The sequence below is a fragment of the Brachycentrus maculatus genome, unplaced genomic scaffold (genome assembly GCF_059751285.1).
Source record: "Brachycentrus maculatus isolate JH-2025_06_01 unplaced genomic scaffold, ASM5975128v1 h1tg000359l, whole genome shotgun sequence".
NCBI lineage: Eukaryota > Metazoa > Arthropoda > Insecta > Trichoptera > Brachycentridae > Brachycentrus > Brachycentrus maculatus.
Genome location: NW_028281108.1, coordinates 51,220 through 79,169, shown reverse-complemented (window position 1 = coordinate 79,169; position 27,950 = coordinate 51,220). Strand labels below are relative to the sequence as shown.

Below are 27,950 nucleotides of genomic sequence, written 5' to 3'. Positions count from 1 at the left end.
TCGAAACTCCTAGATGTATTTATCAATCTCGTGACACTGTCCGTGTGAGTTCACAACAGCCATCTATGACTTTTTTTTACTCCAATCACCTTTTTTCACGTGTTGATCAAGATAGCACTGCTTCCATAGGGTGTGGGGCCCTATGCAGCAGAGGTTATAGAAAATTTATGGGTGTATTGGGAAAGTTGGGAATAAATTATTATTTTGGGCGGGCGTCTTGACATCGGCAATGTTCCCGTCTTTGTCTCTGTTGAGATACCTGAAGCATGTTGATGTGGAGTGCTTGTGGAGTGGAATCCGGCATATGAGTGAATGTAATAATAATTTACGATTTTAAGGAATACACGTATTTTAAAATGGACAAAATTGTATAATTTTTTGATATTTTTTTTTGTAATCTATGTACTTTTAAATATTTAGAAATATACTTATTATAAGATTGTGACTTTGTGTTTCCATCTCCCCGTGTCCCATACGATGTAACCTATATCTAGCCACACTTCGTTACACGAGAGAGAAGAAAGATACAGAGCGGAGGGAAGGAGAAAGAGAGCTCCGATGTCACGGGAGCGGAGCAGGAGAGAGCGACGCGTACACAACGATACAAAGCGATTGAATAAGATAGAGTCGCGTTATAGATATACACTATATACGAACAGCTGAGGTATCACGCGTTGTGTAAGTAATAATTCTTTCTAGCTATCGTTGAAATGTGGTATCACGGACATATCGTAGTCATACAGGCCAAGTGTATTTTTTACAAAAACGTGATCATTGACTATTTGATATCTTACTAGCTTAATATTGCCCTGAAAATATCCCAAAGGATTTTAAACTTGAAGTATAATATACTGACTTGGTAGAAATGACTAACTGCATTGGTGTTTATTTTGTTGCCAAGCAAAAGTGACTTAAATGGCCCTCCTGGACATTTTACGTTTTGTTAGTTGGTCACTTTCTCCTGTACGACTATGATATTAGCACTGATATACTACGAAGTTCATCATAGCTGCAGGAATATGGCAAGTAAACACAGCAGGAGATGACTCCTAGTCCAAAGCAGTCAACGCGTTAAGTTACCACTATATCAGTTTGTTTTAAAATCATTTAAAATATTTTAAAACTAACTAACCATCACGCCGCTTCCCCGCAGGGGTAGGCAGAGATAATAGAGCGCCACACCACTCTGTCCTTGCAAACATTCTTCGCCTCTTCCACGTTCATGCATCTCCTCATACATACCCGCCGATTGTAACGACTCCTAACCTGACCACTTTCAAGTATTTGGCATACCTGATCGTGCCATGTTTTTCTCGGTCTTCCTCTGCTTCTTTTCCCACTAACATTCGCCTCATAAATTTGTTTTACCGTTCTTTTGTCACTCATTCGTTCCACATGTCCAAACCATCTCAACACACCTTTCTTAATTTTATCGATAATGCTTATCTCAGCTTTGCATTCCTTCCTTATTTCACTATTCGCACATCTATCATACATCGTTTTGTCGCACATTCTTCTGAGAGATCGCATTTTGACTGCATTCAGTCTACTTGCATCCTTCTTTTGCCAACTCCATGTTTCACTTCCATACATTAGAGTTGGAACCAGGACTCCGTTGTGCACAAAATATTTTATTATAACTTAATTATAATGTCTACCGGTTTCCAAGCTAACCGCTTCTTTATCAAGACTGATTAATACTAAAACACTATCACAGATAGTGTTTAAGTATTAATCAGTCTTGATAAAGAAGTGGTTAGCTTGGAAACCGGTAGACATTATAATTAAGTTATAATAAAATATTTATAGTGGTTTTAAAACAAAGATTTTATATTTTTTATTTTATAAAGAGGAAAATCACAAAGTTGTTGCTTCAAATATAAATTATATACGTTAATATCAGTATTACTAATTGAAGCACCAATCCATGTGTAAAAAATATTCAATACCAGAATATTTCATATGTAAATTTTCTATTTTATTTCTTTTTGGATATTCTGTCTCTAAAATCTCTCTGATTCTTTATTTTTTAAGAAGTTTCACTTGTATAAGGCACTCACAAGTTGCCAATATGACTACCTCGTGAATACTAAATAGTAGATAAACAGTATACGCAGCTTTCTGAGATTGCCACCCGTGCCTGTGATGAGGAGACACCTCAAGATGAGGGATCACCTGTTGACGCTTTGCCCCCTTTCAGCTTTCAAAGACAACAGCCAGAGGCGCGTTGCAGGAGCCAGGGTGAGGACCTATCCGACATCGTATCCGTGCTAGTTCATAAGTAACTGTCACGAGAGGTGGTATCATACATGATAAAACTAGTGAAGGATATCGGTGCCATAGACCAAGCTAGGACGCAAAATGTCCAACCCTCTTCTAGTGGAACGGAAGGTCTGCTGAGGACAGTCAACAGTCCGGCTTCTCCTGGGGAGCGCAGCGTGGCTTCCTCCACAATGGCGAATGTTGTTTGAAATGGGAAAAAGCAGCAAAGGAAGACTTATTTTTTATTTATTGGAAATCAACAGCCAGTAACAAAAATAATATAAATATACAATATAAGGAGCCGATAATGAAGCCAATTACTGATTTCACATATATATATATATATATATATATATACATATATATATATATATATATATGTATATATATATATATATATATATATATATATATATATATATATATATATATATATGTATATATATATATATATATATATATATATATATATATATATATATATATATGTATATATATATATATATATATATATATATATATATATATATATATGTATATATATATATATATATATATATATATATATATATGTATATATATGTATATATATATATATATATATATATATATATATATATATATATATATATATATATATATATATATATATATATATATATATATATATATATATATATATATATATATATATATATATATATATATATATATATATATATATATATATATATATATATATATATATATATATATATATATTCCGTTCCACTAGAAGAGGGTTGGGCATTTTGCGTCCTAGCTTGGTTTATGGCACCGATATCCTTCACTAGTTTTATCGTGTGTAAATATATATATATATATATATATATATATATATATATATATATATATAAATATATCGTTTATATATATATATATATATATATATATATATATATATATATATATATATAAATATATCGTTTATATATATATATATATATATATATATATATATATATATATATATATATATATATATATATATATATATATATATATATATATATATATATATATATATATATATATATATATATATATATAAATATATCGTTTATATATATATATATATATATATATATATATATATATATATATATATATATATATATATATATATATATATATATATATATATATATATATATATATATATATATATATATATATATATATATATATATATATATATATATACAAGAAAGAGTGAAAATACTAAAGCTCAAAATAAAATGTGTTTGCCTGATGTGGCGTGCGGTGTGGTGTGTTGTATGAGTGTATTTTGTGTTAGAGTAAAGAGTGTGCAAGGCCTAGAGCTGTAGTCGTGAATTATCCCTAAGCTGAGTTCCGACTTGGTACGAAGTCAGGAGTCGAAATAATCGGAAAACCCAAAAGCCTTTGTTGAGACGTCCTTACATCCATTAAAAGCCACTGTTTGGTGTGCTCCCACGCAGGTGGAATCATCAGCACATATTGTTTCAAAAACGATGCCGGCCAGAATGTTACGGTTAGTGAAGAGCGCTACAGAACCATGATTACTGACTTCTTCGTACCTCAGCTGAATGGCCATTGCACATCAATATGTGACACGGCTGTGGTTTCAACAATATGGCGCAACTGGTGGGTGCCACCATCAATATATTGCGGGAATTTTATATTTGTATTCCTCTCAAAAAACACCGTATGTTGTATTTGTATCTATTTCAAAATATCACAGGTTTATTACACAAGTTGCTTTTCGCGGAAAATAGAATTGGTTTAATGTATAAAACGAGTATTGCATAACTCAAAAAATAAAGATAAAAATCATTTGTTTATTACTCGCACCCCTACTCTATTTCTTTCAACTTTTTCTTTTAATTTAATTCATTTTAATTTTAATTATTTTCTTTATATTTTTGGCAAAAATGTATTTGTGAACTAGTATTTGGAAAATGGTGTAAAAATATATTAACACTTCTTACCCTCCATTGTTTATTTTGTGTAATACCACTTTTTTAAATCACTTTTTTGTGACTACCTGATGATGGAATAATTTTAGACTCATAAATAAGTGTTTTGAAAAAGTGGTATAACACAAAGTAAACAATGGATGGTAAGGAGAGTGTTTATTACCATACCACAAAGTTATCAATGCTTTTAATATACAAAATATAAAAATATATTGTTTACGCAATAATGACGTCGCGTGCCTATTAATTGTTTACTGTTTTGTTTGCGAATTGGTGTTATCTAATTCTTATTTACTGTCTTATCTTCGCATTAATTTACTAAACATTTAAAAAACAAGTTTATCTAAATCCTCCAAAGTAAACTGTTGTAAAGTGATAGGACGCTATCTGGACTAACCCGCAATACCTTACCGACCGTCTGCACCAATTCCAGAACCGCAGCGTTTAATTTATTCCCAATATTCTTCAATACCCTTTACCATTCCTGCGCTCCTTGCAGAACTCTATAAAGAAAAATATGAATATTATTTTTTCACTCTAGTAAATGTGGTATCACCGCAAGGAGAGAGCGAGATAATTAGATTATTCCGCTTTCGTTAGATCCGATTTCCAGCCTCTCGCTTATCGGATGGTCGCCGGCAGTTAGGCGGCGCGCCGGAAAGGATGTGGAATATGTGACTCAGCTGGCGGCGAGTTGCGAGCTGCGTACTAAGATATCCATACAAATATGAACCGAGGTCTTTTGTTACCCCGCTTTAGATCGAGTGTGAATTTTGGAATCGACACTGATGTAAGTAAACCTTTTTGGAAGAAAGGAAAGCGCCTCGACTCCATTTAGAAAATTAAAGTTACGTTCACTGTCACTGTATCAAGAAAGAATTTAAAAGCCTACGCGAAATCTATGGTGAAATCACTAAGATCACGCGAAGTTAAAATATTTTACACTACATTTATGATATTTCACGGTACACTGCTGAAAGAAATACATTTGTTAGGAGTAGGTATATTATAAAACATACTGAATAAGTTATTTAAACACATGTTATTTACAATACATCTTAACATTGGTAAAATATTGAATATTTCAACTTAACCTAAGTTGAAAAAGAAAAATATGATTGGTTAGGAGACGATCTGCCGCTGCTGCTCCCCGATCAGTCTGGAGGTCTCGTGCCGAACATTAGGTAATGTTTCGGCAGCCTGTATGTGTAGCTGTACAACGTCCACGTCGTATTGTCCGAGTTTGTTGATGAGTGGGTTTGTGTGGGATGGAAATGCTTAGTAGAAAAAACGTCCACACTAAGCCGACACGGTTTTATACCGTACCGTGAGTCGTCCTAACGGCACTCTGGGTACCTTCACCTTCAGGCGGTCCCGCTCTCCCTTCTGGGCCGTAAGCCGTAGTCGGGGCGTCATACAATCATACACCATTTATAAATAAATATAACCCGGTGCCTGTAGGTGTTGTCTCCAGAGCGGAAAAGGGTCCTTTATTGGGACACAATCGCCCTACGTACACGACCTACCGACTTGACGGACCTACCGGTCCACTCTCCGTTTAGGTACCTATCTGAGTCACCACACTATGAATATTTTGTTCTCAGTAGACTTTAGATACAGTGGAACCTCTCATAAAGAGTTTAATTCGTTCCAGCATCTTACTCGCTAACCGAAACATTTTTTCTCATAGAAATCAATGTAAAATACGATAATGCGCTCCAGGCCGAGAGAAAACTTAATTTCTGTGAGTTCGGTGGCTGTTTCCGGTGCTGGATGCGGTGCGGAGCGTCGTCCGAGATAGCACTCTCCGAGATAACGCGTCGAGTATAAAACATCACATTGGGCGTCATTCCCTCATAGTAGGACCACCAGGACCACCAGTACCACCAGTATCACAACCACAAAACGGTGAGTCAATATTCTAACTTACTGTACATTTAAAAAAAAAGTTGTGTGCTGTCATTTCTTGGCATTTTATATAATTAAACAACAACTATACTCATATATTTTTTTACTCATAAGTTTTATTTGACCTGTGACCGGGTTCCGTCGTTACCGACATCGTCAGACTGGTGGGCTAGACAAAATGCTATGTTATAAACATTAAAAGGAAGGGGTTGAAGTCCATGATTTTATGTAAAATTTTCTGACAAAGTTTTTAATAATAATTACACATAAGTTATGGTTTGAAGTATGACTTTATACAATTTTATTATAGAAATGGATTTTTTGTTCATAAATTGAAATAATATCTGGGGAATCTGGAAACGTCGGTTGACAACCTATTCTACTGCCCATTGGTTGGGGAAGTCCTGTCTTCTAAAAGTTCAGGTAGTTATTTCTTTTCGACATAACATTTAAGTAGCTATAGGGTGATGTCCACTACCCGGAATTTGACCGTCCGGCAGTCCGGTTTTGAAAAATGATCAAGAGCACTGACCCAAAGAAAAATACACAAAAGCACAAGCCAATCCAAGCCAATCTTTGTTTTAAAACGCTAACTGACGTGCCGGACGGTAAAATTCCGTGTGACTCCGCAAGCGTGTTCCGGAAGGTTCAGTTTATTCAAACAAGGCTGTGAGAATTCATCATTGTTAGCTAATTGACCCATTTCGTTAGTTAGTTTAATTATTTTGTCGTTTCTGTGGCACTAAATGCATTTTGTTGCATATAAGGGTTGAACCTGGTGATGGAATGGCTGTATTTTATTATAATTTAAAGGTTTTATATTTCTATAGATGTCCGGGCAAGATTTACTGGAGGCAGCGCGAGAGGGAGATTTGGCAAAGGTCAACACTCTACTTAAACAACATAGTATAAATGTAAACTATGAAAATAAAAGTGGTAAGGTAGTCCAAGAATATTTAAACTATTAATCCGAGGAATGTAGCAATAATAGGTAATGTTAGTAAAGCGATATAAATACCCAGAATACCCAGACTTCTATATGGAAGTCTGAGTATAAAAAGATGGTTAGCTCTGAAGACACCTATCATTGCAAGCTAGTTTGGTTCCTCGACATTCCCGGATGATATATATTTGCCGTTCCTAACTTGCGTGCCTCGGACAGTGGTATTGGGAGGGCAGTTACTTGCCGCTGATAGCTTCTTCAATATTCCGTCTCCGTTGCGCAGTGGTTAGCGCGTTTGTTTACCGCGCTCCAGGTCCCCGGTCCGATGGCTAGAATACTGAATACCGTCGGCCTCGCTTCGAGTAAGGCTCGCATTTCCAACATTCATTTTACAGGTAGTTTGTAGTAAGCGAGCGTGTTTCCCCCGTTTCTAGGTTCCAACCCGCTCTACCGCAACTCTTAGGGCCACCCAGCCCTATGAGGAAAGCCATATAGCCATATACCTATCAACTACTATACGAGGTTGTTTCTTTCAAGGTAAAAGTACATTCTTTACAAGTTTTTACATTTCAATATAATATTACAGTACTCGAATAGCAATACAGGCACACTACTCTGTACTTTATTCTTCTTTTAGCCCTTATTCCCACCCGAACGACTATACGGGGTAGAGAACTTCATAATTCAGATCTAATTTTTGAAAACACAAATAAAAGATTTAAAAAAAAACTAGTTAACAATTATATTTTATAAAACGATGTGAAGAACAAGTATTTAGTCACTTATGCCATTGAGTTTTCTCACAAAAACGGCGCTGTGTAAATTATCCAATAAATAAATAATTACATGCAAAAACTGTAAACTATTGGTGAATATAACATACTGGGAAGGTTACTCGGATAGGATTGGGGTCCTGCTACATGGCACCCTGTATATACAGCACATCCTCCGTTACAGGGCTCACTGCACTGCACTGGGCAGCGGGGGAGGGCCACCGCCCGGTAGTGCGGGCACTGCTGGAGGGGGGAGCTACAGTAGATCTGCTAGATATGTGGGGTAAGTGCAACTGTTTATTAGATTTTTTTGTAATAGTAGCAGTAGTAATATGACCAACTCATACAACGGAAGTATGGAGGACTTGGGATATAGATTTGGCATTAGTGGTGCGTGAGGCACCGCATCAAACTCAATTCTAAATATACAAAGGCGGGGTGATCAGATCGGTGATATCCAGTTGACGTAGGTGAAGGAGCTCAGAAATGGAGTAGGAATAAAAGGTACATGGAAGTTTATTTGGATAGGTATTGAGGTCCCGCTACACGGACTATTTGTAACATGTGCGCGTATGTGTGTGATACAAACACATATATCTCCCTCATTTAGAATAACATACATAAACAATATTCCGGCAGGGTTTGGTTTTTATATTTCCTAATGGACTTGCTGACGAGGTAGAGAAGTTATACATAATAGAAGATCTTATTATTATTATTGATTTCTTCTTTATTGAACTTCCTTTGTACAAAACGTTATTGTGAGCGTAGCGGCGTACACGTGAAGTGCCGCACGCATGGGTACTCTGAGAAACGTTTGTGTATCGGTGATTCTATCCCCCATTTTTTTACAATTCATTTATTTCCAACGCTGCAAATGAATAACTTTATATAATAATACTTTTATGTAACACGTAAACGTATTACGGAGGATTTATATTATCCACTGACACTTCGTGATGGAATTGCATTTTTAATATATTATTAGATTAAAAACCAATATTTTTAGCTTTTCCACTTTATTTTTATTTGACCAGCGACCGGGTTTCGTCGTTACCAACATCATCAGACTGGTCTGATGATGTCGGTAACGACGAAACCCGGTCGCTGGTCAAATAAAAATAAAGTGGAAAAGTTAAAAATATTGGTTTTTAATCTAATAATGTATTACGGAGGAATATAAAAATTCTGAGATTGTATCTATTATATTGTATATTGATACTCTCATTTTGAAAGTCAAGTTGTAGTGAATACATATCGTCGGGAGGGGAAGGTTTAAGTGGATTTTCGATCATTAAGATCATTAAGTGGATTTTTGTTTGTTCTAACTAAAAAAATATGTTTTTATTTGAATCTGTATTGGGAACAGGAGGGATAATCTAGTGTGGGCCAATCGGGAACTTCAGCATTTGCTCATTGCTGGGAGGAAACCACGTTGCACTCCTCAGGAGAAGCTGGACTGCTGACTGTCCTCAGCAGGCCTTCCGTTCCACTAGAAGAGGGTTGGGCATTTTGTGTCCTAGCTTGGTTTATATTACCAATGTCCTTCACTATTTTTATCATGTATGACACCAAATTATTGACATTGGGGTCCTGCAGCATGTGGTACACCCTGTATATACAGTACATCCTCCGTTACAGGGCAGGTTGCACTGCACAGGGCAGCATGGTGGGGCCGCCTCCCAGTAGTGCGGGAACTGCTGGAGCGTGGAGCTGCAGTAGATCTGGGAGATAATGATGGTAACTAGTAGTAGCAGTAGTAATATGCCCAACACACGCAATGTACATACAGGACACCATGGTATATAGGTTACATGAATCATCACTAACTAGCAGAAACGGAAATATACATTTATTTGCAAACGGAGCATAAAGACCTTTATGTGCCAGCAATAATATCAAATTGCTCTCTATATAAGGAATATGGAATACTCGTGATAGTTACAAGTACAGCCTCCTCATCATTCATCCTTCACTTTGTGTAATACTACTTTAAAAAATACTTCTTTGTGATGACCAGTTTCGGAATAATCATTCCATCATCGGGTCAAATGTAGATTAAAGTAAAACTGTTACGGTCTGACATTTATTCAAAAATAAAATTTGAAGGAGAGAAAGAAAACGAATGCATCACAATGGGAATATTTTTAAAAGCGGAATTGTAGTTAAACTTTATTGGTTCTATATTTGTCCGCCTCCGTAGTGTAATGGTCAGCATGCTCGCCTACCGTTCTGGAGGTCCCGGGTTCGATTCCCAGGGGGGTTTAGTAAATATAAGTGATTTTTTCACTCTAATATTTATTCAATATTACACTGGACCGGTACCTGAAGTGGAGGGCTGATTTACTTTCCTTCATGTGTAATCGATCGAGATAACACTGCGTTTATATGAAGCAGTGCCCTATGCACCATTGGGGTGCGGTAAGGGATTTATTATTGTTCATTTTACACTCATTATGTTTTGTATGTACTTAAACGATTCAATGTCTGCATTCTACTTTCATTCTGCACCAAGATGCCAAGGGTATCCAGGCTTAATCTATAAGTTTTGCTCATGTGAAACTATTATATAATTTTTAATGTTTTTAGGTCTAACACCACTTGACGTGGCTAAAAATAGTGGTCACGAGGAAGTAGTAGCTTGTCTGGAGTTGGAAATAGGCAGTAAGTATAAGCCAGTAAATGTATTCACAACCAGTGGAATGTAAACATTTCCTACTAACTATACACTTTCACATAAGTATACCCACAACAAGCACCTACTTGAATCTAGACTAATACATTTAGTAGTAGATGTGTGCTAGCTACAAACATAAAAAGTAAACACCGTTCCCGAAAATGAAGCGATGTTTTACAAAAAGGACTCTTTAAAGAACTCTTCCTAATATCTGCTGGACTGAACGTGTTATGGATATACCTAATGTTGTATCGTGCAAAGAATGTGTCATTTAAAGTGTGAATATAAAACATGTTGGTGTTTGCACTCCCTCGGTGAGTAGCTAGGTTTGTGTCTACCGCCTCTCTATACACCACCAGCATAGCACTATTCACCCGCTAACACTGCGCAATATACTAATCACACGCGTTCTCGGTCTGCCCTCACTCTAGTCCTTCTAACGATACTAGCATGCAGGTCTAAATGACCAATCACAGAGCATGTTATACTAACAATGTTAATATTGCCTTTCCAGACATGCAGTGTGAACTCTGTTAATAGGAGAACGTAAAGTAGAGACCTAGTCCGACTGCCTTTATCATTTTTTTATTTGTAATTTTTCCTTTACATCATCACATTTTTTAAATATTTGGGCACATCCTGTGTGTGGGTATAAAATATAATTTAAACTAGAAAAATACAATAAAGAGTACAAAGTATGAAATATTAAGAAGTAAAATATAATAAAACTATGAAATATTGAGTATTTTCCATGTGTTTCTTGTCCTTCCTCTCTCCCTTCCCTACAGACTGCTCCCGACCTGCGGACAGGAGGCTCGGCTGGCGATCCCACTATACCGACTTACTAATTGTTCCTCAGAGCGTAAGACGGCCAAGTTGGAGCAGAAAGTTGAGGAGCTGGAGGACGCCCTGACTGCCCGAGCCAGCTCCGTCCTGTCCCTGGAAAGGGTGCAAGATGAACTCGCCGAAACCCTGCAGCAACACCGCCAAGACACGGGTACTGAATCAGAATCTTCAAAAATAAGTTTACATACACGAAGACAGCTTTTCAACCCGCAGACATGAGATGACAAGTGACTTGGTATTTGATCCTCAGAACGAAAGACGGGCGAGTTGGAGCAGAAAGTTAAGGAGCTGGAGGACGCCCTGACTGCCCGAGCCGGCCCCGCCCCGTCCCTGGAAACTCTACAGCAACACCGCCAAGACCCGGGTACTGAGTCTTGTTGTTAAGTGCGAGAAACTAAATCAACATTTTTACTAATATGACGGACAAATATTATACTCTATATCGGATTCCCAAACAAGGAACACTAGGATCATTTAATATTGATAAATATATAGAAAAGAGGGTGAATGATGCGCTGAATTCAGTTTTAGCAAATAAAACCCCATCAGGGAAAGCTAAGCAGCACTGTCCCGGTAATGTATGGAAGTGGAGCATAGAAGGATGAGAGTAGACTGAATGCAGTCGGAATTCCATCTCTCGGTAGATGTTCCAATGGTGATATGAGAAATGGGTTCAAGGCTGAGATGAGCACTATCCAGCAAACCAAGGAAGGTGTGTTGAGATGGTTTGGGTAAGTGAATCAAATGAGAGTAGTAAAACAAATTTATGAGGCGAATGTGGCTGGTAATATGTGGTCAGGTCAGGAGTGGGAATATTGGGCAGGCATGTATGAGGAGACGCATGAATGCGGAAAATGCGAAGATTGTTTGCAAAGACAGAAGACGTGCAGTTCTTCTCAATGAAGTCGGGGTCGACATCAGCCGAATCAAGTGATCAATTGCACATTGTGTAACGTTCACCATTCTACCCACTATTAGTCGGAGTCAGAGAGTTGAATATATGTTACACTACTGTTCATAAATTTCATCAGCTTGGCTGATTTTTTTTTCAAATAGCAGATACCTTCATGAATCTCTGCAAAGTTCCAATTATATTCCATACTAGGAAACACCTGAAAATATCATTTTCAAAATATTAAAACCAGTTTTGTTCATTCCCAATATTTTGTGCACAATATTTTGTCCACTTCTTCTAACTTTTATTTGCAACACAATGTTTGTCTATTTTCAGCCAAATGACTTGCCTGACTCTCGTTCCTCTCACACCGCACTGCCTACTGCTGCTCCTAGCACTGCTGCGAATGAATGTTTACACCGCTCTGTTGACGCAATTTAGGCGCAATTTAGACTTTTTGGAACCTAATAATAACTGTAGATAAATCTGGATACACCACGCTACTCCAGAAACAAAATACAGTCCAAACAGTGGACTGCGAAGGGGGAATCGGGCCCAAAAAAGGCAAAAACTGTCCCTTCGCCTGGGAAAGTGATGGCTGCTGTTTTCTGGGATAGTCACGGAGTTATTTTCATAGATTACCTAGAAAAAGAAAAAACTATTACAGTAGCATACTGCGCATCATAAATCGATAAGTTGAATACAGAAGTTACGGAAAAACGGCCACATTTTTCAAGTTTAATCAAGACAATGCGCCTTCTCACACCTCAGCGGTTGCTATGGCAAAAATTCCCAAATTATGGTTTGAACTACTTGACCACCCTTCTTATTCACCAGATCTAGCCCCGAGTGACTTTTTTTTTTCCCTAAGCAAAAATTGCGCTCGGAGGATAGAGATTTTCATGGAATGAGGGGGCCATCACCTTCATAAATGACTATTTTGCAGGGAAAGATGCCAACTACTATTTGGACGGGTTGAAGAGATGGGAGCATCGCTGGGAGAAGTGTATATATGTAAAAGGAGATTATGTAGAAAAATAAAAATAAATTTGAAGAAAAAAAGACTTGTATCATTGTTAGGTCGGAAAATTTTCAGACAACCCTTGTATATGTAAATAAAAGTAGAATTCAATCAAATAATCAATAAATTTTTATTATTTTAGGTTAGGTTTTAGGTTATAATTTGACCAGTTAATTTATTTTCAACATTTTGAGTGTGTCCACACTTAAACCAGCCTATGACAGTCGTCGGCTCCGTAAATGCCCAGACTTCCATATTCTTCTTCATCTTTGATGAGATGTCAAAAAATAATATGCAGTATTTTTGTAAATTATAAAAACACAAGTCTTTCTCTTTTTAATATATTTTTTAATGATAATATATCAATTATAAGTACTTATAATAGTAGTCAGTAATATAATAGTAGAGTAATGGTCAAGTTGGATGAGTTTAAACAATTATAAATTGAAATCTATATTTCGAAAGGATCTAGTAGAATGGACAGGGCCCAGAGCTTGGACATGGGGATACCAAACACTCGGAAATTCTGCATCAGACCTGTAACATAAGGACAATCTATATTTTGAATCTCCATTTGCGTGTATTTCGATGCAACTTTGAATTTTTTTTCCCATTTTTAAATCACATTATGAAGCTAAACTGGCAGTGCACAACAGAGTCTTGGTTCCAACTCTAATGTAACTCCTGGAAGTGAAACATGGAGTTGGCAAAAGAAGGATGAAAGTAGACCGAATGCAGTCAAAATGCGATCTCTCAAAACGATGTATGATAGATGTGCAAATAGTGAAATAAGGAAGGAATGCAAAGCTGAGATAAGCATTATCGATAAAATTAAGAAAGGTGTGTTGAGATGGTTTGGACATGTAGAACGAATGAGTGAGAAAAGAGCGATAAAACAAATTTATGAGGCGAATATTATTGGGAAAAGAGGCAGAGGAAGACCGAGAAAAACATGGCACGTTCAGTATATACTTGAAAGTGGTCAGGTTAGGAGTCGTAACAATCGGCAGGTATGTACGAGGAAATGCATGAACGTGGAAGAGGCGAAGAATGTTTGCAAGGACAGAGTGGTGTGGCGCTCTATTCTCTCTGCCTACCCCTGCGGAGAAGCGGCGTGATGGTTAGTTTGTTAGTTAGTTTAAATCACATTTTTATATGGTGTACACAGTACATATCATCGGTGCACGTGGAAGTGTTCTAGCACCGTAATGGAAGGTTAATGTTTTAAATTAGGTATCCCTAATTTTTGGATTAGTGAATTGTTGCCGGTACCTGATATTGCTGGATATCCTGAAGCGCTGAGAGAGTTCCTTATGATGTTCAATTTGTGTTTCACCAGAGCACTGATCTTCCCGTAAGTTATCTTGTCTTCCGGACTCATGTTGGCACCGCTCCAATCGGCTAGAATAAGAAATGGCAATCGCATGGAGTTGGAAAGTGTTATGCGGCAGGCGGTGGAAGATAATAGAAGTAATACCTCGCTAGTACTTTGACTTTGGTTTCTTACAAATACGTTTGACCAGTATTCGGTATTCTACAGAACCGTCAGGTATTTTAGCACCGTGTTCGGTGTTCAGTATGACAAAAATACTGAAGTATGGGCAGTTTGATATTTTTTCTTATTAACACGTTGTCGGCGGGACACGGCATTTGCCGTTTTTTGCGGACTGTCGGTCAACTGCGGGACACGGCAAATGCCGTTTTTTATCGACTGTCGGTTATCGGCGGGAAACGGCAATATACGGGTTTGTTATCAGCGTGAAATAAAACGCGTTGAAGGGTAATCTGCTACCTGGGTGCTAGGCGACAGTCTGTTGACGTTATTTGAGATGCCTTGTCCGGATTGGCTAGTGTGTCGCTTGTAAAGGCATCGCCAGAAATCTAGAGTTTTTATGCGATCTCAATCTCCAGTTTAGTTTGAGTCATTTCACGTATTGGACTATTTTTCATACCGCTCACACTGTTTTGTTTACTGTTTGGTATTTTATTATTTGAATATATTAGCATTTTATAGGGAATGATACCTCGGAGGGGAAGACTATTTTTTAGAGTTTACAATGCTTTTAAAATTGTGAAATATGGAATACTTAATTAAAAATTATGATTATAATTTATTTTTGATGATCAAATGTCATAAATGATTTCTTTGAAAATTTCAATCGAAAATATTATTTGGTTTATGTGTCAATTTTAAGAAAGCAATATATTTTTGCGCTAATCGCGAAAAACGTCCGCTATAGGCTAGAGTCTATTGTTCGAAACGCCCGACTACAATGTGTTAATATAATTTTAACTAACTAACTAACCATCACGCCGCTTCCCCGCAGGGGTAGGCAGAGAGAATCGAACGCCACACCACTCTGTCTTTGCAAACATTCTTTGCCTCTTCTACATTCATGCATCTCCTCATACATACCCGACGATTATTACGACTCCTGACCCGGCCGCTTTCAAGTATTTGACATACCTGATTGTGCCAAGTTTTCCTCGTAATATAATTTTTCTTCATAATAAATGATGCTTATGTTAACCAAAAATATCATGCCCATATAAAAGATCGATTTATTTAATTTATTGGCAAAGCACCCAATTTTGGGTGATACCTGAATAAAAGTTCGATGGGCAACTTTGTTTCCAGCTGTCAAAAGGCTGTTGCTTGATTGGAATGCTATCAAAAGCTAGTGAGAATGAATGCGATAAGATTATTTGGTCCTTCGTTGCTAATGAAAACAGTGGATTGCAGAGTGCAGGACAGCCCTAATAAATGAAGTATGGACACGGTGAAGGCTGAATTATGTATACGATGTAATTTCAGTCTGACATGTTGCGAAATGCACGGGGCAGGTAAAGCAAATAAGACGTTGCTGGAAGCGTGCATTAGTGAATAAAAATAACATTTTTATAAGTTAGGTTAGCTAGTTGCTCTTGTGCACAAGAGTGCACAGTTACCATTGCAATGGTACTTTGTATTTTAAGTTAATAATATAAATAAACGATTGAAACTTTTTTTTGCTCAATGTTCGGTATTTATTTGGAAAAGACCTGGCGACCCTGTGTATGGCTGTTATGATTGGTAGCGCGGAGAGGAAGATCCTCACGTGATGGACCGATTTATTTAATGCGGTTGGAGCGCTACGTGCAGCGCAGTTTAGGGACAACTGGAGAAGAGTCATTGCTTCCACAAGGGTCACAACCCTCAGTAATGAGGAGTAAGAATTCTTTCATTCTGATATTGTGTTTGTGATATATCAGTTAGTTATAACTAATCTTTATGACCCGTTCCTTTGTATGGACCGGCCGACTGCATCCCGATCACTAACTTGAAGAAGTTATGTGGTCGGTACACTGAACTGATTCACATTTACCGATTGATTCCAGCGCTTCTTCCAATTTGGCGGTGGCTTGCTGGATGATGTGGCACTGGTCGGCGACACCGCTGCCTGCAGACAGATGCTCGCACAGCATCCTGAACTCGTCCTGCGCCTTCAAAGGAGCCGATGCACCTAGAAACATATAAACATATATATAAAATGTGTAAAACTTTGATATGAGGCATTTAAGCGTGGTCGAAAATTCAGTTCCGTATAATAAAAACATATTTTGTTAAAACATTATTTTTGTTAGACAAATTGTCGCGAGGGTCGGCCTGAAGCTTGAAGCCTCAGTCAGCTCCAGGTACCGCCCATTGTTTAGAAGCACGCACAGGATCGAGCCAGATGTTGGGAAATTTCCAGCCTAGGCGCTATCCCAGCGTGAGATAAAGGTTGGCCTAGCAACCTAACTATCTTCTCCTCCCTCCAAGACTTTTTCTTTTATTGCCTTCGGCCCGGGAAGGATCCCTCAAGGAAGGCAAGAAGTCGGCGTCCCGAGCCCCTCGCGGTTGACGCGTTGCTCCACGAGCTCCCCGGTTTCAACCGGGAAGGCTAAGTAATAATACAGCATTGTTTTTAAGAAGCAGAAATGTTTTTCATAATGTAGAGAAATGTTTTTAAGTGTCTTAAAAGTATTGAAGTGAAGTCGGGGCGGTGCTTCAGTGTGGCTGATTGCCGGCATCACGCGGAACGTCGGGAGTACACTTCCACCGCGCATCACGCGGGTGACATATTTTAGTTTCCCCTCTTACCTTCGCCGGCAACAAATTAAAAATACTCCGAACTATGCAGAGGAAGACCGAGAAAAACTTGGCACGATCAAGTATGCCAAATACTTGAAAGTGGTCAGGTTAGGAGTCGAAACAATCGGCGGGTATGTTTGAGGAGATGCATGAACGTGGAAAAGGAGAAGAATGTTTGCAAGGACAGAGTGGTGCGGCATTCAACTCTCCCTGCGGGGAAGCGGCGTGATGGTTAGTTAGTTAGTTTATGTATTGAAGTGTTCTACTTCCATATTTATTGTTCACTCTCGGGAGCATCAACCCTTGGTTGTGAGTGATGCGGGTGTCATAGTTGTGTACTACAGGTTTTTTATACTTTATACTAGTATATTGGTTACTTACCGTCAGCTTGACCCGCACAAGATCCCAACATCGCAATGCTCAATACTAGTAAGAAGCACAATAAGGCCGCCATTGTTGTATTTAAAATAATTGAATTACTTCAAAGAACTTCGACAATACTGAGTGTATTTCAAAAGCTTATATATGTTTTTAGATACAAACTAAATTATATACAGCAGGTTTTTTTAAAATAACGAGACACTGTTTCTTTAAAAACCAAACTACGTGGGAGCATTCCAAATGTGGCGGTATAGAAGGATGCTCAAACTAGCATGGGTTGAAAAAGGAACAGCTGTGCCCTTCGGGGTGGGACCATTCCCAAGGGATCTAAGGCAGGTAAAAATGCTCACAAACTGCTTCTTTAAAATGCCCAACCTCCTTACTAATAGTAATAGCGACTGCATCCAAAGCCGACTGTGGACTCACCCAATATATATATATGTAATAAAATACCTAGGTACCTACCTATACATTTTAATAAGTACTTACAAATAGTACTTACATAAAACAGTTCTACCACCAGATGTCGCATGCGTCGCACAGAATAAAACAAAAGACATCCGATAGAAAAAATATAATATTCTGAACTGTCAGAATCAGATAGATAGAAAAATATTATAAAGATAAATTAAGAATAAACTTTAATTACAAAGCAACACATTGTTTATTTTATTATTATACACCCACTTTACATATTATTTACACCCAATTTACAAAGAAAAATATTACCACGTTATATATATATATATATATATATATATATATATATATATATATATATATATATATATGTATATATATATATATATATATATATATATATATATATATATATATATATATATATATATATATATATATATATATATATATATATATATATATATATATATATATATATATATATATATATATATATATATATATATATATATATATAATTTGCACATCCTGTATAACAAACATGTGTACTTACATTAAGACAATGAGCACATACATTAGGATTCTTATCACAAATTCTAGTTTGAAATGTCACCTGTCAATTTACATTGGATATAACTACATAACTTCTAACAAACTAACCATCACGCCACTTTAACGCCTACGCATGTAGGCAGAGAGAGTAGAACGCCACATCACTCTGTATTTGCAAACAATCTTCGCATCTTCCACATTCATGCAAACTTTCATACATACCCGCCATTTATACTGATTTACCCGACCATTTGAAATATGTATTGGATCATGCCTCGGTCTTCCGCTGCTCCTATTTTCCACAACATTTGCCAAAATTACTGTTCTCTCCTCACTCATTGGTTCCACCCGTTCAAAACATGCCAACAGGCTTCCTCAGAAACTATCGAGATGGCTTATAATATACAATATTATATTAATCGCAAAATGGTATTGGCAATTACTTTAGGTATTTAAAAAATATAAATGTATTGATTTTTTTTACAAAATACATATTTAAATAATACTAAATAGTTGGTAAATATACAATACATTTCAAATACAACGTTTCTATTTTTCTAATAAAGTAGATACTTCGCTCACTCCTTTCAAGAACGTCATAAATCAAAAAACTTGATTTTTCAGGAGAACGTTTTTAAAGTTTAAAAACATAACACAATGTATTAAAAATAAATATCAAGCCACTTCTTGAACTGTTTACTGTGCAACAGATTTTTTTAGGTAAAACCTGAAGGTTTTTTTCCATTTGAAAAATATTTAGTAGGTATATTTAAAAAATAATTAAACAATACCTTTTCGTAGCGGGTAAATACTAAGTTAAAAATATGCCTCTTTTGCTGGGATATAGTACATTTTCTGGACATTCCGAAAACATGCACAACTGAAAATTGACGATTTTTTATTTATGACGTTCTTGAAAGGAGTGGGCGACTTGTGTTTAGAGAGTTTATATTGTAGGAGGTTTTGATAATGCCGGGTGGCCCTTTCTTCTTTTGCAACTGAAATTAAAAATGTCCGACTAATCTTTATTTGCTTGTTAAAAATTATTTAAAAGTCAGATTATTTATATTCATCTTAAACATTTTGGTACAAACACCGCAAGCAGTGGTAGCGAAAACATACTCAACCTGTAAAGGATTGTATTAGATTCGTAAAGTGTTTATAACAGCCGGTATAATCAATATTTTCATTCGTCGTTTTCTTGTGGAAAATTCGGCTTCGTAAATACGTTGTTTTCGTAAGTTGGCAATGAATGACATCACAGAAACGATGGGGTTAGTTTAATATTGGTAACATTGCTAAAATATTGGCGGCTCTATTTGTGATGTCTATGGTCCACTCGAAGGTGGAGAGATAGCCGGCAGTCGACGTCTAAAGATGGAGACTGACCGGAGCATTTCGTCGTAAAGTAACACGTTACGATGCGAGCATTCAGGCATTCAGTACAGCGAGCCGAGCGCTCCATCCATAGTTTGGGATGCTCGGTGATGCTCGCCGCGAGCGATGTTACGACGTTATGTTACGACGAAATGCTCCGGTCAGTCTCCTCTTTAAGGGCGACAGGCGGCGGCACTTAGAGATCTGAGCATTTTTAATTGAAGGGTCCACGAGGTGTGGGCAAAAGACAGATCTTCTGGCTCCGGAATATGGTTTGCGAGATTGGGCGGGATCAGGACCGCCAGGGCACCTGACAGGACGCGCACAGATGAAGGTGCTATAAATAAGCGACTCCTGACGTCATCGGGTGCGCCGTCATCTCGCGTTTGATGTCGTCTCGCGACCTGCAGCTGCGTTCTGCTCGAACGAGTGCGTCCTGGCTAGAACGCGCTACGGCTCCCGATGCAGGCGCGCCTCCACACTCGTAAAGGAGGCGATTGTAAAGGTACAATACACGTGCTCTATATTAGCACAAAAGCATGTGATTTTTGAACAATCGCTACTTAGTAGCATGTGTATTACTTTGCTAGAAATAAGCACGCTTAAAAATCGTCAGGCGTTGGATTTTACTATCTAAACAAATTATATACCTACCCAAGTAACTTCATTGCTAGGTTATTTATTATTTTAGAGTGCGTTTTGAAGTAAGATATGATTAAATTATTAATAAAACATTGGTTTTTTTCTTCTTCTTCTTCTTCAAATCCTTATCCGCACCCCGATGGTGCATAGGGCACTGCATCATATAAACGCAGTGTTATCTTGATCATGAAAATGAAGGAAGGGTGATCAGCCTTCCGCTTCAGGTACCAGTCCAGAGTAAATTGATTAAATATTAGCGTGAAAAAACACTAATATTTATTTTCACCCCCCCCCTGGGAATCGAACCCAGGACCTCCAGCACGGTAGCCGAGCGTGCTGACCATTACACTACGGAGGCGGACGGTTTTTTTTACCACTTGAGTATTGCATTGTTAAGACTAGTTTCAGAAGCTACAAATGCTTCCATCTCCCGGTATATATTTAAACCCGTATAAGGAAGCATCTGTTGCTTCCAAAATTAGTCGTAGCAATATAATACTCAAGTAGTAAAAAAGTCAAGTTTTTTTATTTATAATTAAACTTTATTGCTAACTTGGAATCATTGAACTGTCTAAACTCGTGCCTCTAGCGAGATAGGGAATGTTTTTGCTTAGAATTTTCACTCACAAATTACATTACATGAAATTATGGTAGGTAACTTTTATCGTAGTAAATTCACTCACAAGTATGAACGGGCTATAAAACCTCTCAAGCTGAAGTCTAAGTAGGGCTATAATAAGCCGTAGCTAGGTTTCAGAGTCACTTGGACGTTAGGTAAATTAAATTTTAAAAAAAACTTTATGAGCATTACACAATAGTTTATAGGTTTAGTATGTTAAATCGGATATTCCTCCCAAGTGGTAATATCCTATTCGTCATGAACAACCTAAAAATTGAACCAAAAGAGATAGATGTCCGTCAGGTACTTGCATGAAGAAGATAGCACGATGAGTAGTACGTCGGTTACCTGAAAAAATAATCGAGTGCGGGCGCTTGTTACTTGTGACAATATAATCGCTTCCCAGGGATAGGTTTTCTTGACTGTTAGTACATCACAAGCGGGCAGTATGAAATAATTGTTAATATTGTTTTTGTAAAATAGAGTGGAACTAATGGAATTAGGGGTCATAAATTATTGTATTCAGTTTTATTGGCCTAATATTCAACCCGTTGTGATCCAATATACGAATATTGGCTTCGAATGGCTTTGAAAAACCAAAAAAAAAACAAACAAATATCGTGAATTTTCTGCTTCCGGTGCCACTCGAATTCAATTATCTAAGCATATAGTTGAATTTTATATATTTACCCATATAATTCTTCATCTTCTTTTTCCTTCTTATAGATTTTCGGATCTGTGGGTTCTCTTGAAGAGCAATTTGGGCCAGTCTTGTTGGGCATTCCAGAATCGTCTTCTCTGTCCTCCCCATCTGACTATATCCTCCGTAGGTACGTCATTTTTCCAATTTCCGTGTTCCTTATTCGGTCTCTCGACGTGTGTCCGGTTATTTTTTTAATTGATTTATTGAACGGCTAATGCCTCTAACATGATTAATACATATATTAATATAATAACAATATTGTTATTATATAATTAGCGTGCGTCGAAGAGGTACTAGGCAAAAATCTATATTCGCAGTATTTTTACATAATGCAAACTATGCCATGTTCTCTCTGATTACGCGGCTTCACATATTAGTAAAATACACGTCTCCTTCGCACACAAGTGTGTAAATATCCTCATTTCTAAGGTACTTACAAGAGATTCGGTTCTCGCTGTGTCTGCTCTGGTCTCTATCCCATATGCGGCAATCGGTCTGTTTGTGGTATGTTTTAATTGTATATGTGCAGAGAGAATAGAACGCCGCACCACTCTGTCCTTGCAAACATTCTTCGCCTCTTCCACGTTCATGCATCTCCTCATACATACCCGCCGATTGTTACTCCTAACTTAAAATGGAATTTTAACTATAATTTAATTGTATATGGAATTCATTAAAACTATATGTACCTGGCCAAGCCCCTGTGTCTCAACTGATTGAAACGAAAAAATATATAAAGCGCACATTTCTCATTTTGATATCTTGTTCTTCATGTGTCCTGCCGGGAGAGACATTGCCTGTCCCGGGCAGCACGGAGCAGCTCCTCCACACGTCTCATCCCGGTCCACTCTGGAGTGTCCTTAAACCAGGAGAGCTGCCTTCTTCCGACCCCTCTGCGACCCTCAATCTTCCCTTTTATGACCACTTGTAGGATGGCATACTTTTCACCTCTCATTATGTGAGAGAATTTAGCTCCGTATGAAACACACACATTATTTTTATCGATATTCATGAAGGTTTGTGCTGCTAAAAAACTTATTGAATTCAACCATATACATATAATCGCCTAATAGTTCTTTTGTAGCATAAATACAACGTTCAAAATTCGAGTAGTGTGCTCGTAATCACGGGTAGGATGGTGAATGTTACACAGTGTGTAAAGAAGCGATCACTTACACCAGCCAATGACAAATCGTAGCTCTTGTGAATGCCCAGACATTCATATTATTATTCATCTATATTTGAGATATCAATAAATAAAATCCAAACATATTTTTTAATATTTTCATTGCTTCACAAGGATTGTTAAATTATAATATGTTTATATTCGTTTGAGTGTTAACACTCATTTGAGTGTTTTTTTTTCATTTAGCGAGACTGAGCCACAGGTAGTTTTTTTTTACAATTTGAATTGTGTTTTTATTCGTTTTGATAATTATTTAAGCGAAAATAATGATGATATCAATAACGGGGATATATTCGTACACTAATATCTGCCTAGAAGCTAATTGGTCGAGCTGTTTCAAGTGTGTAACCCGTTCCGTCCCGAGGGAACCTATTAAGACTTCTGATTTCTTCCAACCCTCATCGGTGCACAAGGCGCCGCGAGGACATCACGATGCAGTGTCATCCTGATCGTAAAAGATTTGATTTGTACATATGTTATGTGTGCATTAAATAGACCTCATGTGTGCGTAAAATATCTTTATATTTCCTTAATTTATTCACGAATCCTGCATACTGCCAGTAAACACATATCGCTCGCTCCTTTCAAGAACGTCATAAATCAAAAATCGACAATTTTCAGTTGTGCATGTTTTCAGAATGCCCAGAAAATGTACTATATCCCAGCAAAAGAGGCATATTTTTAACTCAATATTTACCCGCTACAGGGCAGAAAGTGTTGTTTTTGCATTTTGAAGAAAATGTATTATTTAATTGTTTTTTTTAAATATAATAAATATTTTTTAAATGGAGAAAAAACCTTCAAGTTTTACCTAAAAAGATCTGCTGCGCAGTAAAAAGTTCAATAAGTGGCTTGATATTTATTTTTAATACATTGTTTTATATTCTTAAACTTTAAAAACGTTCTCCTGAAAAATCAAGTATTTTGATTTATGACGTTCTTGAAAGAAGTGAGCGACATATGCACTATGTAGAGACTATGGCTCTGACAAAGAGAAATGCAGAGAAGCTCGAGTGCACACAGCGATCCATGGAAAGATCCACGCTTGGTTTTAGCCTGAGATAAAATAAAACTTGAAGTTACCGGGAAAATAACCAAAGTAGAGGATATCATGGATCGCGTGGCAAAACTCAAATGCCAGTGGGCAGGACATATTGCGAGACAAGATGGACCCCGAGAATTCTACGATGGAGACCTTGGAAGAACAAAAGAGGTGTCGGAAGACCCCAAAAGAGATGGTCCGACGACATAGTCGCTGTGGGGGGGAGAAACTGGCTGCAAGCAGCAACCGACCGGAGGAAATGGAAAGAAGGGGAAGAGGTCTATATCCAGCAGTAGAGGTCAGAGGGCTCATGAAGAGCTTAAGTACTCTTTTATGGTAGAGAAAGTCCAAAAGAAGTTTCTGAGGTATCTCTAAATGAGAGAGTACGGCTATAATCCTTGGCTCCACCCGACCCAGTTCCTCCAGGGTATGCTCGGCTACAACAGTTTAGAGACTAGAAGGAATGTGTATTTGATGAGGCATTTTTATCGATTGTTGCGCGGTATGATCGATAATCCTGAAACTATCCGGAGCATCGGTCTGTATGTTCCCGATAGTTACCTAAGACAGCGTCGGCATAGATTGTTTCCCATTCCTATAAACGGGACCAACCTGCCGATAGTTATGCCTGTAGGAAGAGCTACCGCTATGTTCCGCTATATCTCATTGAATATTGATCTGTTCCATGTGTCTGAAGGAATTTTTCGAAGCGGAATTCATCTACACCTTTAGCAATAGTTCTTGCGTATTTTCGATTTTCGTATGTATTTTAATGTACACGCTTTAAATTTTTTAGTTTTTAATGTAGTTGTTAATTGAAAATAAATAAATTGAAATTGCATTAAAATAAAGAAGGATAATAATTTATTCCCAGATATTGAGTAGGATAACGTATTTGATAGTTTATTTGGTTTTAACAAATAAATTATTTGGCTACTCGTCATTCAGTCCGGTGGTAAAGGGGTTACAATGCCGTGTGTCTATTTACGGTATACTTACAGAATCCAGAATTGGTAGTGCCCGACAAACCACCAAATGTTCACTGTCGCAGTTTGATAGATCTGCTTTTAAAAGTAAATAAATAAAAAAAATCGTTATATTATAAACCTCACCCAGGTAAGTGTTCTCCGATAATAGCAATAAATACTTCGTGGAAAGATATCGTCGTCGTACGGGAGAAAGTGACCAACTAACAAAAGGTGAAATGTTCAGGAGGGCCATTTAAGCATTTAACCTGCCGATGGTTATGTCTGTAGGAAGACATGCTGAACAATATATTACATTGGATATTGATCTGTTCCATGTGTCTGAAGGAGTTTTCCGAAGCGGGATTCTCCTACATCGTTGAGATTGTCGCTTACTTTTTAATGTATTTTTCATTCATTCATTCATTCAAACCCTTATCCGCACCCCGATGGTGCATAAGGTACTGTATCATATAAACGCAGTGTTATCTTGATCGTTAACACATGAAGGAAAGGTGATTAGCCATCCGCTTCAGGTACCAGTTCAGGGTTATATTTAATAAATATTAGAGTAAAAAATTCATTTATACACACTTATTTGATCCCCCCTGGGAATCGAACCGGGGACCTCCAGAACAACACTTGAAATTGAAAAGAGTCCGCGACACTAACCACGGGACCACTCGGTCAGGTCGGGAGTGGGAACATGGTCAGGTCGGGCGGGCGCGAGGAGAGAAGGGGCGGGTTGGCGTGCCTCTGCTAGTGGTCCGGGCTGGTTGGCTGTTGCAGGAGCAGCGGGAGTACAGGAGTACAGGAGCATGCTGGCGGCGGACTGGCTGCTGGTCGCGGCGTGCGTGTGCGTGCTCGTGCCGCACTCTGGCGCAGCTCCGGCCCTCCACTCCGCAGGTGACTACCCGCACTCTTTTACTCCCACCCTCATGCACACACGCACGCACGCACGCACACACATTCACATACACCCTTGTCTTAATATACGACAATATTCATAACATATACCACATGGGCGTTTGTCCACTACACGGAATTCTTCCGTCCGGCTGTTGTCGATTTTGAAAAATGAAAGCGACTACGACAGTTTAGCGTGATCGAATTTACGGACAAAAGCACAAGCCGATAAAAGCAAATACTCGTTTTAAAACGCTAACTGACGTGGTGGACAATTCCGTGTAATTCCATGTAGTGGGCAAGCCCCCTATGGAATTGTTTAATTGGCATTTATCATTATGTACGAGCTGTATAATTTCCAAACAATTTAAAAAAAAAATGTTTTCTTAAATTTTCTAGATATCCACCATTACTCGTACAATACGAATACACAATCGACAGCAAGCGGTCATCTTCCAATGGCTAATGAAGGTAGAGTATACACATTATCCATATATCATGTACGTGTTATTATTAGAAACTCATGTCGAGAGTCTACATAACATGGCACAGGGTGGAGTGTGGCCTGTAGCGTGCGGTTCGGTTGCAGGGAGGAGCGTGCCGGAGCCCGGTACTGGTCCTGCTGCTGCTCGTGCCCCTGAGGAGGGCGTGCGCGAGGAGCAGCGCGCGCTGTGCTCCCTGCGCACGGAGCGCGGCGAGCTGGCGGCGCGCGCCTCCGTGAGCCGCCACATCATCGGGGCCTGCCAAGCTAGTTAGTACTGCCACTACTGGCTGGAACGCCACACCCTTCCGGCCTGACACACAACCCCATCTGGGGACGGGCCGGAGGAGGAACTCCTTCCTGGGGGAGGGACTATCCAAAATACTTAATATGCACATCAAACGACAAAAAATTCTTCAATTCAAAGAAATCAAATATTTGATATTAGTTGTAAATGTGCACCTCCGTAATGACCTTTGACCAGAGGTCCCGGGTTCGATTCCCAGATTCATTCTTTCGCTATCCATCCGCTCCATATGTCCATACCGCCTTAAAGATTTTTTTCAGGTATATATTCAGGCAAATATTCCTTTCTAATATTTTCATTTATAATGCTGTCATATGTATAACGTTTTTCCACACAATCTGCCTTTCTTCTTTTGCCAACTCCACGCTTCACTTCCATACATTATGGTTGATACCAGGACTGTACTGCCAGTTTAGCTTGAGACATCTATTTGCTACAAGAAACAATCCGATAGAATGGCGAGTTAGCTCGGTACGTTGGTAGGCGTAAGACCTAACGCTATGCCGATGTTGCAGGAGAAGTGCGGGAGCAGCTCAGCCAGGTCCAGTACAGCGTGCTGAGAGCGGTGCGCGCCCTGCGGGACGAGCTGCGTCGCTCGCCGGTGACTCCCGTGGTCTTCAGGTACCTGTAGGCCGACCTGCTCCCTGCTCCTGCTGTCCCGGGACCACGCGCACAATATACAGCGCCTACTCGCAATGGCCGATAAGCAAATAAATCTACCCAAAATATAAGTTGACTTAAAATCATACTTGTTTTATTTACTAAATTTTAGTTTTAGCAATCGTGCGCTTAGTCACTAAAAGATGCTGAAACCACGAACCGAGCACACGATTGCTTTTCCGAACGGAAAATAATCCGAATTCGGAGTTTATGTATTAATTTGTTATTTTATTATTTACTTGTAAATAAGGAAATATAAGTAAGTAAGCA

At 38.1% G+C, this 27,950-nt stretch overlaps 3 protein-coding genes across 3 annotated transcripts; 2 read left to right on the top strand and 1 right to left on the bottom strand.

Moving 5' to 3' along the window:
- The first annotated feature begins 6,141 nt into the window (after nucleotides 1–6,141).
- Nucleotides 6,142–13,363, top strand: LOC148303629 (uncharacterized). The gene is made up of 8 exons (XM_088269629.1): nucleotides 6,142–6,167; nucleotides 6,998–7,103; nucleotides 8,068–8,166; nucleotides 9,525–9,623; nucleotides 10,473–10,547; nucleotides 11,420–11,557; nucleotides 11,657–11,770; nucleotides 12,638–13,363. The coding sequence occupies exons 2-8, from the start codon at nucleotides 6,998–7,000 to the stop codon at nucleotides 12,643–12,645; spliced, it is 639 nt and encodes a 212-aa protein (XP_088125755.1). The 5' UTR covers nucleotides 6,142–6,167; the 3' UTR covers nucleotides 12,646–13,363.
- Nucleotides 13,364–13,729: 366 nt separating this feature from the next.
- Nucleotides 13,730–18,571, bottom strand: LOC148303628 (uncharacterized). Its single transcript, XM_088269637.1, has 4 exons — nucleotides 18,283–18,571; nucleotides 16,688–16,825; nucleotides 14,595–14,723; nucleotides 13,730–13,859 (listed from the first exon to the last, which is right to left on the bottom strand). The coding sequence occupies exons 1-4, from the start codon at nucleotides 18,347–18,349 to the stop codon at nucleotides 13,774–13,776; spliced, it is 420 nt and encodes a 139-aa protein (XP_088125763.1). The 5' UTR covers nucleotides 18,350–18,571; the 3' UTR covers nucleotides 13,730–13,773.
- A 3,591-nt stretch (nucleotides 18,572–22,162) lies between these two features.
- On the top strand, nucleotides 22,163–27,838 carry LOC148303627 (uncharacterized). Its single transcript, XM_088269656.1, has 5 exons — nucleotides 22,163–22,260; nucleotides 26,116–26,232; nucleotides 26,632–26,703; nucleotides 26,822–26,983; nucleotides 27,536–27,838. The coding sequence occupies exons 2-5, from the start codon at nucleotides 26,145–26,147 to the stop codon at nucleotides 27,649–27,651; spliced, it is 438 nt and encodes a 145-aa protein (XP_088125782.1). The 5' UTR covers nucleotides 22,163–22,260; nucleotides 26,116–26,144; the 3' UTR covers nucleotides 27,652–27,838.
- Nucleotides 27,839–27,950: the final 112 nt, after the last annotated feature.

Bases quoted from the DNA above. Each gene is read 5' to 3' on its own strand.
- LOC148303629 (XM_088269629.1), top strand. From the start codon at position 6,998: ATGTCCGGGCAAGATTTACTGGAGGCAGCGCGAGAGGGAGATTTGGCA. The intron at 7,104-8,067 runs GTAAGGTAGTCC...CCTCCGTTACAG, and splicing joins AAACTATGAAAATAAAAGTG to GGCTCACTGCACTGCACTGG. The intron at 10,548-11,419 runs GTAAGTATAAGC...ATTGTTCCTCAG, and splicing joins TCTGGAGTTGGAAATAGGCA to AGCGTAAGACGGCCAAGTTG.
- LOC148303628 (XM_088269637.1), bottom strand. From the start codon at position 18,349: ATGCGACATCTGGTGGTAGAACTGTTTTATGTAAGTACTATTTGTAAG. The intron at 16,826-18,282 runs GTAGGTACCTAG...ATATGTTTCTAG, and splicing joins GTACTTATTAAAATGTATAG to GTGCATCGGCTCCTTTGAAG. The intron at 14,724-16,687 runs GTAAATGTGAAT...TTCTTATTCTAG, and splicing joins AGAAGCGCTGGAATCAATCG to CCGATTGGAGCGGTGCCAAC.
- LOC148303627 (XM_088269656.1), top strand. From the start codon at position 26,145: ATGCTGGCGGCGGACTGGCTGCTGGTCGCGGCGTGCGTGTGCGTGCTC. The intron at 26,233-26,631 runs GTGACTACCCGC...TAAATTTTCTAG, and splicing joins TCCGGCCCTCCACTCCGCAG to ATATCCACCATTACTCGTAC. The intron at 26,984-27,535 runs GTTAGTACTGCC...CCGATGTTGCAG, and splicing joins CATCGGGGCCTGCCAAGCTA to GAGAAGTGCGGGAGCAGCTC.